This window comes from Cyprinus carpio, chromosome B12 (genome assembly GCF_018340385.1).
Source record: "Cyprinus carpio isolate SPL01 chromosome B12, ASM1834038v1, whole genome shotgun sequence".
Classification (NCBI taxonomy): Eukaryota; Metazoa; Chordata; class Actinopteri; order Cypriniformes; family Cyprinidae; genus Cyprinus; species Cyprinus carpio.
Window position 1 is genome coordinate 15,432,391 of NC_056608.1, and position 19,586 is coordinate 15,451,976.

At 36.4% G+C, this 19,586-nt stretch overlaps 1 protein-coding gene and 1 long non-coding RNA gene across 5 annotated transcripts in view; both read left to right on the top strand.

Moving 5' to 3' along the window:
• Window positions 1–19,335, top strand: part of LOC122133867 (spermatogenesis-associated protein 20-like) — a 36,187-nt gene extending 16,852 nt beyond the window's left edge. For both annotated transcript variants that reach the window (XM_042735601.1, XM_042735600.1), the window contains exon 16: window positions 18,667–19,335. In XM_042735601.1, the coding sequence (XP_042591535.1) occupies window positions 18,667–18,837 (171 nt within the window). In that variant the 3' untranslated portion in view covers window positions 18,838–19,335. The remainder of the gene's footprint in view (window positions 1–18,666) is intronic.
• LOC109058239 lies at window positions 1,533–3,414 on the top strand. 3 transcript variants are annotated; one of them, XR_006156107.1, is made up of 4 exons: window positions 1,533–1,880; window positions 1,996–2,072; window positions 2,188–2,279; window positions 3,209–3,414. It is a non-coding gene; the product is annotated as an uncharacterized LOC109058239 (long non-coding RNA). The 3 variants fall into 3 exon arrangements; XR_006156105.1 differs by having other exon boundaries at window positions 1,533–2,072; XR_006156106.1 differs by having other exon boundaries at window positions 1,534–2,072; window positions 2,197–2,279.
• Window positions 19,336–19,586: the final 251 nt, after the last annotated feature.

Consider the following 19,586-nt stretch of genomic DNA (forward strand, 5'->3'; position numbering starts at 1 on the left):
ATTATTTTTTTTAAATCACATGCTTTTTTTTATGTTTTCTCCTTGGTAACTTTATTAGTGACAAATGTGTTCATTGTGGTGGAAATGTATGTTTTTACACAATGAATATCCAAATGTCACAATATAATAGATTAATTTGGAGCAACACTGGCTGATTTAACATTTGACCTTTTTTTTTAGATTTCATTGTCCCTGCACTGTATGTAGACATTTTTTTCTTGTACATGACACGTTCATTGGTTTACACAGAATGCTTTGTGCACTGGAGCACAGTCATGCTAATGAGTTCACTAACGTAATCTCCAGCGAAAGGTCAAGTTGTCAGATTTTGAACCTATGCATGCTGACGCACACACTGCGAGGCAAAGGCTTGGGACAATGGCTACCCACCACACCACAATTTACATTCCGGATTAATTAGTAAATATTTAAGAGTTTTCTGTAGACGTTAGCCTTAGGCTTGGCTTTGTGGGGATTTTTTTCTTTGGCTAAAGGTCATAGCTCAGGATAGCATTTGCACTCTTCCTGCCCTTTTCCCCAGCTCTATTGTGACTGCTCTCTTCTCACACGACGACAGGAAGAGCAAATACACACATGCTTGGTGCACCTGGCCTTACAGGTTTTAAGTGTGAAATACCAATAGCAAGCACAACAGAATACACACCGGGGTCTAACCTTTTGCCATTTATCATGGTAGTCTAACATCATTTATTGTATGTGAAAACCCCTAGAGAGGTAACCCTCCCTTTCCTTAAGGCTGGAATAATGAGTTAGTTTTTAAACGAAATGGATGATAAAAAAGGGGAAATAGGCTGGGGTCGTCCCGTTTCTCTCTATTTCTGTTATTACAGTAGGTGGCTCTGTAGGATGGTGTTGGGAGGATGTAAGCATGTTACCTTACACTCCATCAATGAACCCTGAACGTCACATCTCGTGTCAAAGCTGAGTTTCATCTCCTTACGGTGCATCATTTATTAACATTGTTCCTCCCTGGTGGGGCAAAGGCTTTGGCACATTCATCTTCTTTCTCATTATACCTACACTTATGTAATCTCAATGATAGCGACTCTGTGAGTGAGAAATATAAGGTCACGTCGCATCCATTCATTCATGTTTGTATTTTATTGAAGACTTGATTTAAAGATTTATTCACTTTAATATCCTCTTATTGTGCATGTTTTTTGGTTTTCATAATCTTTTGTTGCTGGGATTTAATAACTTTCTTTGCTTCTAAAACTAATTTTCTGCTGACATAACCAAATCTGTGTAGGTAGGGAAAATGAGCAGTATAAAAATATTAATATTAAACCAATTCAGTCAAATCCAGATTGAAAAACTGAGTCCTGTTCTACAGTGTTTCCCTTTGTATAGTTCCCATTTCAGAAATGTGCATGTAATGTCTCTTGCTCTGTTTTTGAGATTGATGTTCTTGTTTAGTTTAGTGTTAATGCTTATAAAGAGCTATATTAACTTAATAAAATCTTTTGAAATCATTTAAGTGATATTTTGAGTGTGTCAGGTTAAAAAAAATAATAAAAAATCCAACAGGTAATTTCTCTAAAATTTAGATATATTATTTAAGTTTATTTATTGAAAATAAATAAGTATTTAACTAACTAATTATATTTTTATTATACCCTCAATATTTCTGGTGAATTCTAATAGAAATATTTGATAATTATTTACTTGTACTGATCTGTTTTAGAAACTAAAATTATTAAGTATTTCCTACCGATTTTCCTAAATAAAATTAACGACAGTTTAAATAAATTGAGTAAATTTCGCGGCTAAAGTGATCACGTGTGCAGCTCTGCAGAAAACAAAGACAATCTGCTTTCCTCAGCCATGACGTCGACTAGCTATACTCCTCGCAACTCCTGGTAAGTAACGTTAGTCAGCTAATCCTATTTACGTTTGTAACACTTTATTAAAAAGTTAATAATTATTAAGCATTTCCTATCAATTTTCTTTGTATTTTACGTCATCTTAAACAAGTTTCGCGGCTTAATTGAAGCCACCTGAAGGATGGCTTTCCTCAGCAACGGCAAGGCCCGCACTCCTCGCATATCCTGGTACGTTATGTAATTTAGCCAGCTAATACTACTTATGTTTGTAATACTTAATTCAGAAGCTAATTATTAAGGATTTCATAACAATTGTGTTTGTATTTTGCGTCATCTTAAAAAGTTGAACGAGTTTCGCGGCTCAAGCAAGAGGCACCTGTCACTGAAGGACTGCTTTCCTCAGCAACGACGTGAACAGCATTACTCGAATATCCTGTAAGTAGTCATTTTATAACTATGTATATTTTTAATACTTTATTCAAAAGTTGATTAAACGTTGACCGTGTGTATGTGTACACAACAGTGCAGTTTTCTAAGTAAGTTACTGGCACAGCCATATGTATGTTAGCTAGTAACGTTAAGTTACCAGTTGTTGTTTTTGTTTTTTTTGGAGTGGGTTAACGTTAGTACGTATCACCGTTTATTTCAACCGCCATTTGAAAGTCTAACGATTAGTGTAACCGTGGTCCAGCAACTATAACTATACATGCCCAATGGAGAACGATTTTGTACAAATCCCGGTTCCCCTTGTCAAAAGAGAACACATCTTTGTAAAACATCATAATTACTTCATAAACTCAAGTATGAGCTCTTAAATCAACACTACAAATACATCATGCAAAAGCATTTAAAATGGTGTGGGCATAACGTAGGCTGGTGCGTTTTAATCAGCTCCCACTATAGGGAGTCGGCCAGTTTAAGGCCTGCTCCGTTGTAAAATCATTCTAGTGCACTGAAACCTAGATCACATACAATACCGGTCAAAAGTTTGAAAACAGTAAACTTTTTAATGTTTCTAAAATAAGTTTCTTAAGCTCATTAAGCCTGCATTTATTTATTAAAAAAATGCAGAAAAAACAACCTTCTATCCCTCTACCTTCTATCTCCATTTGGCTAGTAAAATTTTTAGGGTTACTCGCCAGACTGATATAATATTTTTAAATAATTAACCTTTCCTTTTGTTAAGAAGAATGCTGTTAATTTTTGCAACTCCTCCCCAGTAAACTTTGGGATTTTACCTGTCATATGGTCCAAATATGGTTTGTTTCTTCAGGTGCTTTTTGTTTTGTGTGTTTGTCTCTTTCTTGTAACATTCAGGTTTGAAATGTTAGCTCTAACCCGTTATCTTTAAAATTTGCCTGTAGGATTCAGCTGATCTACCCATCTTTGTACAAGCGGAGTTGGCAGAGGAGGTCATAAAAAATCTACATCCTTCGGGACAATGATGGGGCAGTCAGCGATGTAGGAGTTGTGATTGAGGGCATCACTGTCCTCAGCAATCTTGGGAATCTCAGCAGAGTCTGCTGCTATCTTTTGGGACTCACTTACGCATTGGATTTGAGATATCCCAAGCCCCAAAAATACTCACTTGAGGTGTTCCCAAAAACTGTTTCTTGAGCTGGATCCTTCAAGACTCTCTGTTAAGGTTCAGAGGTTAAACAATTATCTTCTTGCATAGTTGCTGTTCAAGATCATCCCACAGAATGGGCATTCCTGATGGAAGTGTTTCTGTTATCTGATTAATTCTGTTGAAGGGATAGTTCACCCAAAAATAAAATTATGTCTTAATGTACTCGCCCTCAAGTTGTCCCAAACCTGTACGAGTTTCTTTCTTCTGTTGAACACAAAAGATATTTTAAAGAATGTTGGTTAACAGACAGTTGAAGGTTGCCATTGACTTTTCATAGTATATATTTTTTTTCCTACCATGGACGTCAATGGCAGCCTTCAACTGTCTGTTAACCAACATTTCTTTAAAATATCTTTTGTGTTTAACAGAAGAAAAACTCGTACAGGTTTGGGACAACTTGAGGGCGAAGTGTTGCTTTTATGGTTTAATGTTGAGTGTGACTGCAAATGGCTGGTATGCACCAGCAACAAAGTAAGATGTAATTTCTCTTACGGCTATCGTATTTTATGTGCAATCTACTTGAATATTAAGATGGATGAAATGTTTCATAGATTGATTTTAGACTTTGTCTAGTGTTTAATTGACAAATAAATGTTCAATTAAAAATGTGTTTCTTCCTTTATTTGGTTTTATTATAATCATTGGTTTTATTATATTCATTGTAAAGGGTAAATAGTGTAAAAAAAAAATCACTTTTACATTAAAATAGTAAATATAGCACATTTGTTTGGTTAAATTTCATCTAATATTTCAATTATATCTACTCAATATTTTTAGTTTATTTGACATAGAATTACAGTTGTGGTGTTTTATAATTTTGATTATATCTTATTAATTTTATTTCTCATATAAAGTAATTCAGTTATTCAGATTTACACACTTTTTTTTAATGACATTTACTCAATTTATACAGTATATTTCATTGATTTCACAGCTTTAAAATCTACTAAATTTTTTTGAGTGTAAAAATGTTTCACCAAAAAAAGTGAGTAGATAATAGTTAAACTTTTTACAGTGAGTAATGTTGTGTAGTTTTTAGTTTTGTTTTGTTCCCATTTCAGAAATGTGCATGTAATGTCTCTTGCTCTTTATGTTTTTCGGAGATACTGGAGTGTGTGAGTGTGTGTCCCCTGATGCAGAGAAATCCTGCTTCTGTCAATGATTTGTGCAAATCCATCTCTGCCAGTCTGGTCACAATAAAGCACATTTACTGTTGCTTAACTTTGCTTAAAATTTAAAAGCATAGTTCATCCAATAATGAACATCTGTTTGCTCAAATTCTTGTCATATCAACCACATATGACAGTTTTATTTTTTTCTGTGGGGTACAAAAGTGATATCTTTAAAGAATTTTGAAAATGGCAGCTCTTTTAACGATAGTAAATTGAGCATCAGGGCTATCAAACTCCTAAATGAGAAAAAAAGACAAAAAAGCACTGTATTCATTTCTTGAGTTCAACCTAATGATGTAGTGATCTGTAGTGAATAATGACTTAAATTTCAGCCTGTTCGTCACACACAGATATTGTATGGCTTCAGAGGACTTGGAATATATTGCATAAGTCATATGGAGTGCTTTTATGAACACATTATAGCCCCAGTCCTCACTCACTTCCATTATATTGCAAAGTGGCCAGGATATTCTTCAAAAATTCACCACATAATGTATGTCCAACACTAAATGAAATGATAGGGTGTTAATAATGCCAGTATTTTCATTTTTGAGTGAACTTTATATCTGTTACATGGGGTGTGTCTTTGTCATGCGTCATTCGGTGATATAAAATCATAGAATTGAAGTACACATCTGGACAGGTGAATTGCCTTGGCCAGCTGAGTGAATGAGATTCTCACTCATTTGTTCACGGAACATTTTAGCTCAGACAAATCCATCATAATGACATGCACAAGGAAAGAAACGCGGCACTGAAGGCCTCTGAGAACTCCCTGTCTTTCACTATACTTTCAAATGCAGTTCCTGAATACAATCCTGCTTGTCATTTTGGAGCAAGAGCATCTGCTAAAAGCATAAATTGTACAGACTCTGGAAACACAGCAGCCCAGTCCCGTTTTCACTTTTGATCTAAATTCAATCGTATGTGCTCATGTGTTCAATTCACGTTAAATAGGGCTCACATATCTCTTGGATTTGATACAAAGAGAGAAGAACTTGGCCCTGTTGCCTAGGCACAGCAAGACGGCAACCAAAAGAGGCTGCAAGTAATGAGTTAGTTTTAGTGAAGCCAAAAAAAAAAAAAAAAAGATTTTCATCTGGTCAGGGACTGATAAAGGAACTGCTCACACACACACACACACTTCTCATTGCCCAGCTGTGACTAAGCCTCAAATAGACCCTGGTTTGAATTGTTTGTTTAATTGACTTGGACATGATCGAAAGATCCGCCTGCATCAGGCCGTTGATTGCAAAGTCAGAAAGGCGTACTGAAAAATAGATGAATCTGTGTTATTGAGTTGAACCAGCAGTCAAATCATCATCCCTGCCTTAAATCCCTGGAGTATCACTATTCTTAGACAAATGAATAAACTACTGCTTTACAATGTCATATTCTGCCAGAGAACTTGCTTGCTTCAAGATGGTTTATGCTGGTTGGTGCTGGTTCATGCAGTCAGTACATGAGCAGACATTTATAATTGACCCACAGCAGGATTTTGCATAGTTGAATCATTGCGTATTATTAGTCTTTTGCAGCATATTTGCACGCAAAACCAAACAAAAGGAGTCAACTATTATTAACCATCTAGCTTCTCAACAGCAAGACTATATGGAAACTTCATTTTCATTCAACTTTTGGTTCTTCACACACAACACTTAGTCCAATTTATGCATACAGTATACAGTACATGATAGATGAAGCAGAGATACAATCACTTTATCTATACGTTCAAAAGTTTGGGGTCAGTAAATGAAATAAGTTTATTTCATTTTTTGATAGAAATTCATACTCTTATTCAGCAAGGCTGCATTGAATGAAAATTAAATCAAATAAATTGATTAAAAGTGACAGTAAAGGCATTTGTAATGTGTCAAAAGATTTCTATTTCTAATATATGCTGTTCTTTTGAACTTTCTATTCAAGATATCCTAAAAAAAATGATCAGTTTCCACAGAAGTATTGAGCATAACAATTGTTTTCAACATTGATTGTAAAAAGAAATGTTGAATTATTTCTGAAGGATGAATTGAATTATTTAAATGAATTATTTCTGAAGGATCATGTAACACTGAGCATTGAAGTAATGTAGACATTATAAAATATATTGAAATAGAACGCATTATGTTTCACAATGTTGCAGTTTTTACTTTTTGATTAAATAAATAAAGCCTTGGCAAGTATTAGAGACTCCTTTCAAAAACTTTAAAATACAGACTTCGCACTTTAGGAGGGTAGTGTAAAAAAAGACTGGTGTGGTTGTAGTCAGACTAAAGAGTTTACAAAAAGATCAATTATTGCTTTAGTAAAACTGAAATGTAACTTTTTTGAATTGTGTCAGGAAATTCTTGCACCAATATGAACAGAGAGAGGATGCTTTCATGTATGGTGGGCTGACATGTCTGCTTTCAGTTACATGGAAAGATTAAGCTACATTTCTCTCTCTCTTTTCCTAATCTGTGTTTTTCATTTGTAACAAGACAGACACGTAATTAGAGAGGGATAAATGGTTCTCACCTGCAGAGTCAGGACATGAATTAAACGTAATGAGAGCCATCATCTTAAGTCACTGAATCAGCCAGAACCAGCACTTTGTCTCCATGGCATTGGGTATTCTTTATAAACAAAGAAAAACAGAGCTTGCTCTTACTCATTATAGTCATATAAATCCTGGCAATGGAAAGATCATGCATCAGTGTTCCTCAAACACACACACACACACACACACACACACACACACACACACACACACACACACACACACGTATAACTTCCAAATATTAAAGGCACGATCTGGTTTCCTGTGAAATATGTGAAATTGAATCTGAGGCCTGGAGACTGTGAAAATGATGAGATTTCCTGCTCGTACATTGCGAAAGCGTTTTGAGCAGCGTTGCGCTCTGCTTCTCACTCTACACCAAGAGCTTCTGTGTGACACTGGCTCACCTTGCGTGTTCGTGTAGATATAGCTGTGATAGATTTAACCTGAACTCACCAAGGGTTATCAAAACAGCATTATCATTTAAAGTTGCACTGTCTGGGTCGCCTTTCTGCAGTAAGAGGCTGCCTTTTGTGTGCACTTTATAGTAAGCACCCCTTCTATTATCAGACCTGTTTGTTTAGCTTCACTGAAAATCCGTCTATCCGTCCATTCATCCATCATTCCACCCTTATCTATTTATCGCTCGATCTATCATTCTGTTTATATTTATTTCATCCTTCCCTCTATCCATCCATCATTCCATTTCATGAATCTCTCTCTCTCCCTCTCTCTCTCATTATCTATCATTTACTCCATGCATTTATTCATTCATCCATCTTATCGTTGTAGGCTTGTGACCTGAGACCTTACTACACGCTTCAGCGAGTTATACTAAATGAATTATTCCCGTTCCACTGTACATATTGGGTGTCCCCTGATCGCCGTGCCTTTGATGTGATAATGGCGTGTTCAACCTCATTGAGCATGTGGTGCAAAGTATATTAAAACTTTATGAAGACAGACCTAGAAAGGCTCCAGAGTGCATTGTGAAGACCATACCGAAAGTGCATTTTTCACGATACATTAGCCAACCAGACTAGAAAATCCTTTTTAATTTAAATCCAATTATTGTATCATCTGTTCCTTCATTTTGGGGAGCAGAGTTTAATTGTGGGGAATGCACTGTAGAAGATTCTCCTGCTTTTGCAGTCTCATCTGTTCTTACTTATTTAATTCAAATTTGCTAGTTGGACACTTGAATTCAACACACTTTTCGAAATCAATTAATCCCACCCGTTGCGATCTGCAGGCATGATTAAAATTGTTGGAATAAATGTATCCATACTTTAATTAGGCTAAAACCCGTGTTGATTATAAAGGTGGTACGGTAGGGCTGCAGATCCTCATGGGGATTGTTACAGTAGAATACGAGGCATTAGAACAGCCACTCCATATCCCTGATGATGCCAACCAGCTGCTCACTTCAGTCATATGATTTCCTCGTGCTCATAGAAAGTCTGTTCTGAGATCAATTTAGTCCATCTAAATGCTTAAGCATATATTAACGCTGTCCAGTTGTACTGTTGCCCAGCACTTTAAAAGTTCATTTAAATATAACTGCAATCCATGGATGTGGTTTTCATACAATTATTCCTTTAAGTACAGAGGAGACTGGAACCTTTTAAGTGATAATATTTCTAGTGTTCATCTGAGATGGGATTTCGGCAGTACAGTAGTGCATGGGTCTTTGCACTGCAAAGAGTTCTAGACTTCGTCTGATTACTGAGACAAATGGTCCTGAATCCCTAACAAGGCCGCTGAGACATCACAAGAGCCAGAGAGGTCCCGAGGCAACCCAGTGAGAACGAATGAGTACAAAGCAAAGGTTTCAAAAAGCCTTAGAAATTCTGAAACAACACAATGGTGGATTATAGTAGATCTTCATTGTGGAGCAGTTACTGTATATGCTGTACCAGCACATTATTTTAAAACGTCGCATTTCTGATTTTCTGGAAGAGATTGGAGAAGTCTCTGATTTCTCTTTGCCTTGTCTTTATAATAATATTTAATGTCAGCTAATCTCCTGTCTCATATTCCCAAAGTCAGGTCATACATCATTATCATCATCATCACTCATGTCTAATGAACAGTCTAACTCTGCATCTTCTTCTTCAGGGGAGATGCTAAAATACACCCACGCACACTTAGCAATATTTTCCGTTACGTCTGTCACACAGATTTTGTGTTGAGAAACACTTCCTGAAGGCAATATTCCGGTAGTTTAGCTTGTGAGAAAAGCCATTTTTTATTGATTATAGAATTTTTTTTTCTAATTTAAACACATTTAGAGAATTTGTTATTATTAATATTGTTGCATTCTGCTCTCTAAAGTCATGAGATTGATTGTATTAGTTGTGTTCTTTTGACAGTAAAAATGGCAAGAAATAAAGATAATTGCTCATGTACGTATAAATATACAATATAATGACAGTTAATTATTTACTTGTAACCTAACTTATTATCGCTCAGAGCATTAACATTATATAGAAAGATACATTTTATTTATTTACATTTATATTTATTTAAATATTTGTTTATTTAGTGAAAAACTTTGCAAGGAGGTCACCATATTTTGGGGTTCTGGGCATTTAAACAATTAAGAACCCTTGAACTTAAGCATGATTGGATGTTGTTCATGTATAAACTAAACTTCCCTAGTGAAAAATAAATATACCAAAATGTACTTGAAATACATTTATTTCTTGCTAAGTATACTACAAATACATTTGCATATTTATATGCTTAATACCCTGCGATTGTACTTTTAGTACACTAAATTGGTATACTTAAAGTCCGCTGAAACTATATACTTATGTATATATGATTGGGCTAAAATGGAACTATTGCAAGTACTGCATACATCAGGTACACTTTAAAAATCTCACATTTAAAGATGAGATCATACAATCCTCATCAATAAGAGACATTAAAACACATTTTAAACATTGTACCCAAGTAGTACTCCAACTAAAGTTTAATTCTAATTTTGAATCTCGAGCGATATGTTATAGATTTGAACTGCTTAGTATAAAATAAATGTGTTGTTTCATGCCAAATTTAAGCAAAGGGAACAATTCAAGGTTGATTTCAAAATCTTATTGCACATTATGACTATATTAAGTAGTTACAGGCTGTGTTCAGTAGTTTTTTTGTCTTGATCTCAGAGCAGAGAGCAGCTCTCTGCATTTAACACACAAGACAACACGAGCCTATGATATAAATAACCTTGTGGCCGGCCATGAGAGAGATGGCCCCTGAGGGATTGTGATGTTTTAGTCTAGCCGTGTCTTTGTCCATCTTCCTTAAATCAACTGCACTCAGATTAAACAAGGTCTTTGTCTGTGTTAATCAGCATCATGATAAGGAATGATTTACTTTAGTATGTCTCATTCCCTCAGAAGCCGTTTTTTGTTTGGACATGCTCTGAAGCAGGTGTGAAAAGTCCACAAAAAGCTTTTAGAAGTAATTAATCAAATTCATTTGGTACAGTTACTTCCTCAGAAAGCATAGAGAAAGTAGGAGAAAATCATTTTTTGTATATCGCTTTCCAAATCAATCCTTTTAACTCGATAATATGCACCTTCTGGATGGAACTGTATAATATTATTGTCCACAAAGTGCAAGAGATTTCCATTCCCGTTCACTTTCCTAAACTAAGTTGAGAACTTAATGATACGATTACCTGAAATGACCCTGGAAAAACCTCAGAGAGAGACTTTTAGCCTAAGCCTACAGTAAGACAATTAAAATATCTTGCAAGTCTTTTATCGTCCTTATGAGAGTATTTCTGCAGGTACTCCACCTCATGGGAAATTGTCACTTTAGAGTTTCTTTGCCACCGGATGAATCCCTGACAAGTTTTAATGAGCAGCCCAAGAGAGAAGTGAGTGCTTTAATAGGAAATGGGTTTTAGACGGACAAGCCAACGTTCTTCATTTTCAGCTAGCTTAGCCGTTTTTAAAAATGGTGCAGTCTGATTTATGCTCGCCCTGTGTATCACCCATTTGGGATCTGGACACCTTGTGAGTCAGGGTCAGAGATGCTTTGACCATCTCACAAGTTGATTTTGATGTATGCGTAGACCGACCTATACATCAACTTTGCAGGAATAGTCAACCCTTAACATCATTAAATCCTCCACAGGATCACAGGCACTCAGAGCAGAAGAGCAGAGTCTGCAGAGGTCATGCAGTAGATCAGATGAAATACAAAAGAAGAAAATGTTCTCTGCATAGGGGGTTACCCTTTTCAAACTTCTTTGCTCACTTTGAGTTGTGGGCATGCTGGAAATAGAAGCTTCTCTCTGTCGCATTGCTTCCTTATCTGTTGATTGTAACTTTGCTGATTGTGGTTGTGAGGTGAAGCAGGTCTTAGGCCTTGTCCACATATAGATAGTTCTGAAAAGAGTTTTTTTTTTTTAATATCAGATAATATACTAAATTTAGTCAGCATTTCGTCATTCCATATTCATTTATTTTATTTGTATTTATTTCATTTGTTATATAGGTTTTTTGGTAATTTTCGACCAAAATATCTTTTAAATGTATTAAAATTGATTTTTTTAACAGTTATTTTTAATTTTTTTTAATGTTTACTTTTTTCTGTTTTATCTCTGCAACATAAGTATTGTTTTATATATATATATATTTTTACTTTTTTATGTTTTTATATTTTTTATCCAAAATTCTAAGTTTTTCAATTTTTTTCCAATATTTCATTTTCATTTTTAATTTTACATTTTGTTTGTTTTAATATTCTTTATCAAAATTAAAGTTTTTTGGCAATATTTCATTTTAATTTTTTTATTAAATAATTTATTTGTACAGTTTTTGTTTTGATCTCTCCCACATTAGTAGTTATTTTGTTTTTAATTTTTTTTGTTTCAATTTTTTTTGTCAAAAATTCTACATTTGTCAATATTTCATTTTATTTTATTTTTATTTTATTTGACTTTTTTACAGTTTTTTGTTTTGATCTCTCCAATATTAGTATTGCTATTTTTGTTTTATAATTTAAAAAAAATATCAAAAATGATACATTTTGTCAATATTGCATTTGCATTTTTAATTTTCTTTCTTTCTTTCTTTCTTTCTTTCTTTCTTTCTTTCTTTCTTTATGATTCAACATATTAATCAGATACAATATTATATAAAAAATTATTATATGATCATTTATATGTTTAATCAAAACATGAAAAACTCCCTTTGATGTTTTATCATCGCATCTCTCACAGAAACACTTACAATACATTACACTCCACCTGCTTATTCTGTACAGTGGCCTTTACCTGTGAGGGAAGTAGACAAAGACACCAGAATCAATGAGGTCATGATGTTCCATTCCTTTCCAACCAAGAAATAAACTTACGGCAGATAATTAAATGACTAATGGCTGTGTGCTCCACTTGTGCGCGCTGACAGCCTCAAGCTCTCCAGAGAGGCTCCATCCTGCCAGGAGAAGAAGCTGATGAAATTCCCCAGACTAATCAACTGTTTGTGTGTGTGAGTGTTTGTGCCTGATTTTGTGTGTGTGTTTAGGTGAGAGTAGGTAGGAGCTGACAGTCTGGAAGAAGGATATCAGTGCATGCTAGCTGGGATGGAATCACGGCTTAGCTCATGGGAATTTGTGAATCAGAAAAACAGAGGAGTAAGAGATGGATTCATGTGTGGTAGGGTTTGTAGCAAAAGTACAAAACACAGAAGCCGAGATGTAATCCAAACAACACCAGCAGAGCCAGCAGCTGTAGAACAAAACACTACCAGACTAATCCAAAGACGCGAGACTACTGGCTAAAATAAGGCTCAGACTAAACATCAGGTAACATGATAAACATTTTCTGTTGCTGTCAGAAAATGGCCAGTACTTCCAAAAAAGGTGGCACTAGGTCAGAGTATACATTGTAAATATAGGAGCAGTAGACAGAAATGAGAAAAGGTGTAGCAATAAATGACGGAATACACTACATGACTTTTTAAAACACTAGGCATCATACACTTGTTGACTTTTGTAAATGGTTAAAAAGGAAAAACTTGGTATCTGGGAATCTTACACTGATCGACTAAGGATCACACACTAACACACAAGGAGACAGATGGCATATGAAAACAATAAGTGTTCTAAAATCAGCTCAAAATATCTTTCATGTTTGATATCCTCTAACTGTATGGAATTACAGTCTGAAGCAAAAAAATTGCGGCCATCATATATGCAATTTTTCTGTTAAAACAGTCAATTCTAACTGCCCAAAATCTGCAGATTCTGTCAGATATTGCCAGCTGGTGTTAAGTTTGTTTGGAACGTTTGGTTTGGAGATAAAAAACAAAACGTAGCAAGCACAATGTTCTCCACCAGTCTCGACTTCTAATATGAAAGCTGCTGCTCTCTTTAATTTTTTTCTGTCATCTCATTTTGTGTATCTTTGTAAAATGCGCAAACATATTATGTTCATTACATCAAAAGATCAGAAAAATCCATAGACCCTCACCCACCCATAGACCCTCCCCTTGAAAAAATGAAGAAGTGGACAAAAGCGGACAAAAGAGATGGATTAAAACACTAGGAATGGGAATGTGTCTACCTCGTCTATTTGTGATCCAGTCAACCAAAACACATCTTAACATCTTAAAACCAGGTGTAAATAGGGCCTTCAGTAGGTTCATTAAAGATGCGCAAGATCACTCAAAGCTTTCCAGAACATGGAATTCTTCTGGAACATTACTTTAGTCACCAGCATCTTAATGCTTGATGCAGATTGTTCAACCTTAAAGTCACTAAATCAAAACTGACCATTCCATGCACTGGTGCAAGGGCTGGGCAATAGTGTCTTCCCTCCAGCAATTTGTCACTCACATGAGATTGCAGCCATTAGCAAACAGCAACAACTAATTAACAAACAACAACAAACGATCCATTTAATTCCCGATGGACAAAAGCATGTCTCGCACTACATTTTCTCACTATAATGTCCCCAACAATCTCTGTAGTCCAGTTTAGCCACTTGCTAGCAACCGCCTTTTTCAGGACAAGTAAAAGGGGGTATTACTAATGTATTTTGTGTATACTGAGCTTGTGTGTTTTAGGCCAGGGTTGTCCAAATATGCTCCTGGAAGGGCCACTGTCCTTCATAGTTTAGCTCCAAACACACCTGAACCAGCTAATCAAGTAGCTAGAATCTTCTAGAGAGGTATGGTATGGGACAAGATGGGTCTAAACTCTGCCCCTTTTTTACAAAATGTAATATTGGTCTTTGGTGTCCCCAGAATGTGTCTGGTAAATTTTAGCTTAAAATACCTTACAGATCATTTATTATAACATCTGGAAAATTGTGTGGCTTATGTATGATTTTTTTTTTGGGGTGTGTCCACCAAAGAGGAAGAGGGCGTGGCATATACATCTCTGCTTTGCATACCTACAGCAATAAACAGCCGGTAGAAGCAACATGACGTGTGAGAAAACCGTACATATGGGAAACCAAACACACAGAAAGTGGGACGTAATGGCACGATGTTACAGAGCTTGCATCTCACTGACCTGTCAACTCGACATTACAGGGAGGACGTGTTTGTTAGCACCACCAAATGGATAGCACGGCACGAACTAATCTCACCAGCGCGGCGCTCATCAATTAAAATACTTTGTTAACGTACACACACAAATACAGTTAAAATGTTAGCTAAGCACTATAACGACATGATATTCACAAAGCAGTCTGGAGTGAAATGATTTGTGCAGACATAAACATATTTATGTAGATTTTGAGGTGCATTACCTTGAAAAATGTTTAGTCATCTTTAGTCACAGAGCACCGGGATTGCTTACAAGACATTGTTGATGTTACAGCAGCTCAAGTGTGGAGAAAATGGAGTACAGTGTACAATGGCTGAGGGCAGAAGCTATGGCAATGCAGGCCCTGGGCGGGGCCTAAGCAACGTGAGAATCAAAATGGCATGACGATGAATGATGAATTATGTATTTGTATAGCACTTTTTATTGTGTATTGTTGTATACCAAAGCCCTTTACAGTTATGTTGGGGGGTCTCTCCTCAACCACCACCAGTGTGCAGCATCCACTTGGATGATTCGACGGCAGCCACAGGACAACTGCGCCAGTGCGCTTACCACACACCAGCTACAGGTGGAGAGGAGAGAGAGTCATAGAGCCAATCAAGTTGATCGGGATTATTAGGAGGCCATGATTGACAAAGGCCAGGTGGGCAATTTGGCCAGGACACCGGGGTTACACCCCTACTCTTTTCAAGAAGTGCCATGGGATTTTTAATGTCCACAGAGAGTCAGGACCTTGGTTTAACGTCTTTAAAAATTAGGAACGGGTGGTTGTGTTCAAACACTTCCAACAAACATTTACGTCCAAACACCATGTAAAAGGGGATTTTGGATAATGGGTGCCCTTTAAGCACTTAACCAAAAACCGATTAAAAAACAACAACTATTGACTTCAAAATTATGGAACTTTATTCGGTAAATTGTATTTTAGCTAGGCACAAAAATGCTGGGGGGAGTTTTAGGGTGCTTTAACACTAGAACTTTTGGTGCGCACCTGGATTAGATTGATGTCAGAGTTCAGTTCGTTTGGATGATGTGAACGCAATTGTACCAAATCGCGGAAGTGAACACTATTAATGATGAATTATTTGATAAAAATGTGTGTTTGTGTGCGTGTTTCACTCACTTTCCTGACGAGCATGACTGACGCACTGCAAACAGAGAGATGTATATATAATTTCTGTTCGCCTTCAGCGTTCTTTAGATCATTTGCAGTACATTTGTAAGACAGACGTAAGTGGCGTTTTGTACCGAAGCTTTGTAAACAAAACGAACGGTTCAAAAACGTAAATATATATAAGTGTAGAGATGTTGACAATGTTATGCATTTGCCGCCTTCTCCTGCACCGCCGTTACTAAGCAACCGGGTAAACAGCTGCTGGCTTGATGATGTAAACGAACCGCGGTTCGGACCCAAATAAAATAATATGAAAGCAGTCCAGCGGGGGCAGGAGGAGGTGGAGCAATCAAACTCGGGTTCAGCCCAGGCAAGCAAACCAAGTGTGGAAGCACCCTTAAACTGAGAATTCTTGAGGTTGGTTTAAAACACTCCGCAGTATTACAACAAACTTCGCAAATGAACTGTGAGAAAGTCCAGTCTTTGCTTAACCCCAGGCCTCATACATCTTTTCAGTTTATGTTTTGTCTGCTTGTCATTTTTTATATGTTGCCTCAGTGGACTGTCACAGTTCTTTGAGTCAGTCTGGAGACAGCGAGCGTGAGGTCACGACAAATATGACAGAAAGCCTTGCCAGGCTGCTAGCGGGAAAGTAATGATGCGGAATTGTCTCGGGCCCTGAGATGCAATAAAGGGAAGATCCTCGCAAACAGACAGTAACAATATATTGTGCTTAGAAGTCAAGGGATAGGTTTTGCAGAGTTGAGTTGTTAACCATGCCTGTCAAAAAATCACAAAAGAGTGCATCAAAACCAGAAAGCGGAAAGAATGTCTGGCTCTCCTGGAATACCCTCCAAAAAGCTGGCTCTAAACTGAGCCTCGAGAGCTGTCCTAAGACTTAACCTCTGTCACATTCACGAGTCCTTTCCTGTGCCCTCCTCCTGGATTTCACTGAGCTTTGGGCTTGGCAGTAAAATTGTCTCACTGAGGAAAAGTAGATTTACTCTTTCATCCTTTCCCCTTCAGTAACTCTTGGCCACTGGGCAGCTCAGCCTCTTGCATTTCTCTCTTCGCTGTCTCCCATCCTGTTGTGGCTTTGTTCAGTTAAAGTTTTTTTCTTTTCTGCTACAGGAGGCAGAATCTAGTGTAGCTACCACAGTGTCCTCCCCTGCTGCTGCGCAGTCAGCCCCCCTGACTGGACATGGCCCTGATTGAGTTATTTCAGACTTTCCCTCCTGTGAGAGAGGTGAAGGAGTGGGAGGGGTGTGATGCTACAGTCTGCATGGATCAATTGAATTGAATTATTAAGGCGCAAGCTTTATTGCACAGAGCTACAATGGCTTTTTAATGCTTTTTATTTAATATTTAAAATTTTTAAATTTTAAAAATACAGTCATGTACTTTTTTGAGAATAATCTTGTAACAGGCCTTTCAATATTATGAAATCAAAGTCTTAATATTTTGAGAACAAAGTCCAAATTAAGAAAATATATTGGTAGCATTATTATATAAAATATGTTTTGTCAGAAAGTATGATTTACCTAAATCCTTCACATCTATCCATTATTATGACTGTATTAGCAAAACATTGCAACTTTATTCTTATTATGACTTATTTTGTAAACATTACAACACACTTCATTCTTAACATTATTTAAACTTTATTCACACACCTTTAATCTCTTGATTTTGCAATTTTTATTCTTGGAATATTGACTATTCTAAATATATTACAACTTCATTCTCACAACATTATGCCTTACTTTTCAAACCCTTACTAACAAATTTGTTTATCATTATAATTTTTTGCCATTATAATGGTCTCAGAATATTTCTTTATACTTTATTTCCATGCCTCTAATTTCCTAATTTTATGTCTTTATTAACTTAATTCTCATAACATTGACTTTTTCCAAAACATTACTAGCAAACATTTTAAACATTTTTTTCCATTCTCAGACTTATGATTATTTCAAAACATTGTATCTTTATTCTTGTAACATTAAAGCTTATTTCTCAAAACATTTTTCTTGTATCCTTACAACTTAATTCTCGGAACATAATGACTTTCAAAACATTACAACATTATTTGTGTAACATTTCAACTTAATTCTCAAAACATTGTAACTGTTTGTGTAACATTCTGGCTACATTCTCAAAAACATACATCTTTATTGTTGTAACAACTTTATTCTCAAAGCATTTTGGCAGAATTTTCACTTTTAATTTTAAAACACTAGGGTTTCATTCTCAAACGTAGACTGTATTTTTATTTTAACTTGGCAATAAAATTTCATCACACAGTGCTCAGGTGGCTGTTGTTTCTGAGATTATCACTTTCTCAGCGACCGCACCACACAGGGATGTAATATTGTGATAGTAGTTGAATGAATTTTGAATTTTGTTTGTATGAATTTTTTTTTTTTTTTTTTGATGAGTTGAAGGTACGAATGTGACCAAGGACAGGTCAGGGTTATCTTATCCCATATGAGCTACTTTACCCATGGCTTTCTGTAACCCCCAAGGGAATAAAGGTCCCAGATATAAACAAAGACTGTAGAAATGAACCATTGATGAGACTGTCACCATAATCGCCCTGCCCTGTATTTTATTGTGGGTTATTACTAACCAAGAAAGCATATGGAGCCCTTTGGGTCATAAATTTTGCATTAGAGTCAAGGTTTATGACTAATGCTCTCCTGCTCCCACCATCTCACCTAATTGTCATCATGATGAAAGTTATGACTCTTTTTTTCTTCCCTTTCCCCTCTTTTTTCCACTATGTTTCTCTTTTTCAGGTCCTGATGTTGGCAGATGGTAACACAGAGGGTTTCCTTTATCAGAGGCTGCCTATTCTCTCCAGCCTGGTTCCTCAAGACGGCAAAGCCACTGCGTACAAGTGCGAGAACTTCGCCTGTGCCCTCCCAGTCACCTGCCCGCAGGAATTGAGAAGATTGCTTCTGGAGTGAGAGCTGCCGTCACACCACACAAACATCACTGTGGGATCTCTCCATAGTTGGAACGCTAGATATCTCTGATTATTTATGCAAGTAGCAAACTGCAGTCATCAAAAAACAGTCGTAAATGAAATGCACTGGAAGACATTATACAGTGGCAAGGCAAACCTCTAGGGGTTGCCCTAGTTGTGATGTTCTGCCTCATTTTAGACCTATTATACAAGACCGTAGTCTTGGGAGATGGAAATACAATGACATCGTAATGTGAGGAGGAACGCTGAGATGAAACCTTTCATAGGTTTGCCTCATGGGCTCAGTTGATCTGTGTCAACCTGCTTTCTAAACGATCAAGCATGTTTCTCCGCAACCTTTCTATGCAGTGCAGCTGATCAGCCCTGAATAAGCAACATGCTGATGAACACACTAGATTTAGAGTGGAATGACACATACAATGTATGTATAATAGACTCGGTGGAATATAATAAATACTCACTGAGTAACCTTTTCGGATCTGTTTAATCTGTTCATTCCTTTAATATACTGCTTAGGGGGTCTTACACCAGATTTGACAAGAATACAAAAATTTGAAACTATTGTTTCTATGATCGTATGTGTATCTTCACCGTTGTTTGATTTCCATTGATGGAGCCCAGATGTGAATTTAAAGGCTGCTCAAAATCATGCATCAAATTATTTTATTTAGTCTCACCAAAACAAAACATTCAAAAATCATTAGGTACATACACTACGGTTGAAAAAGT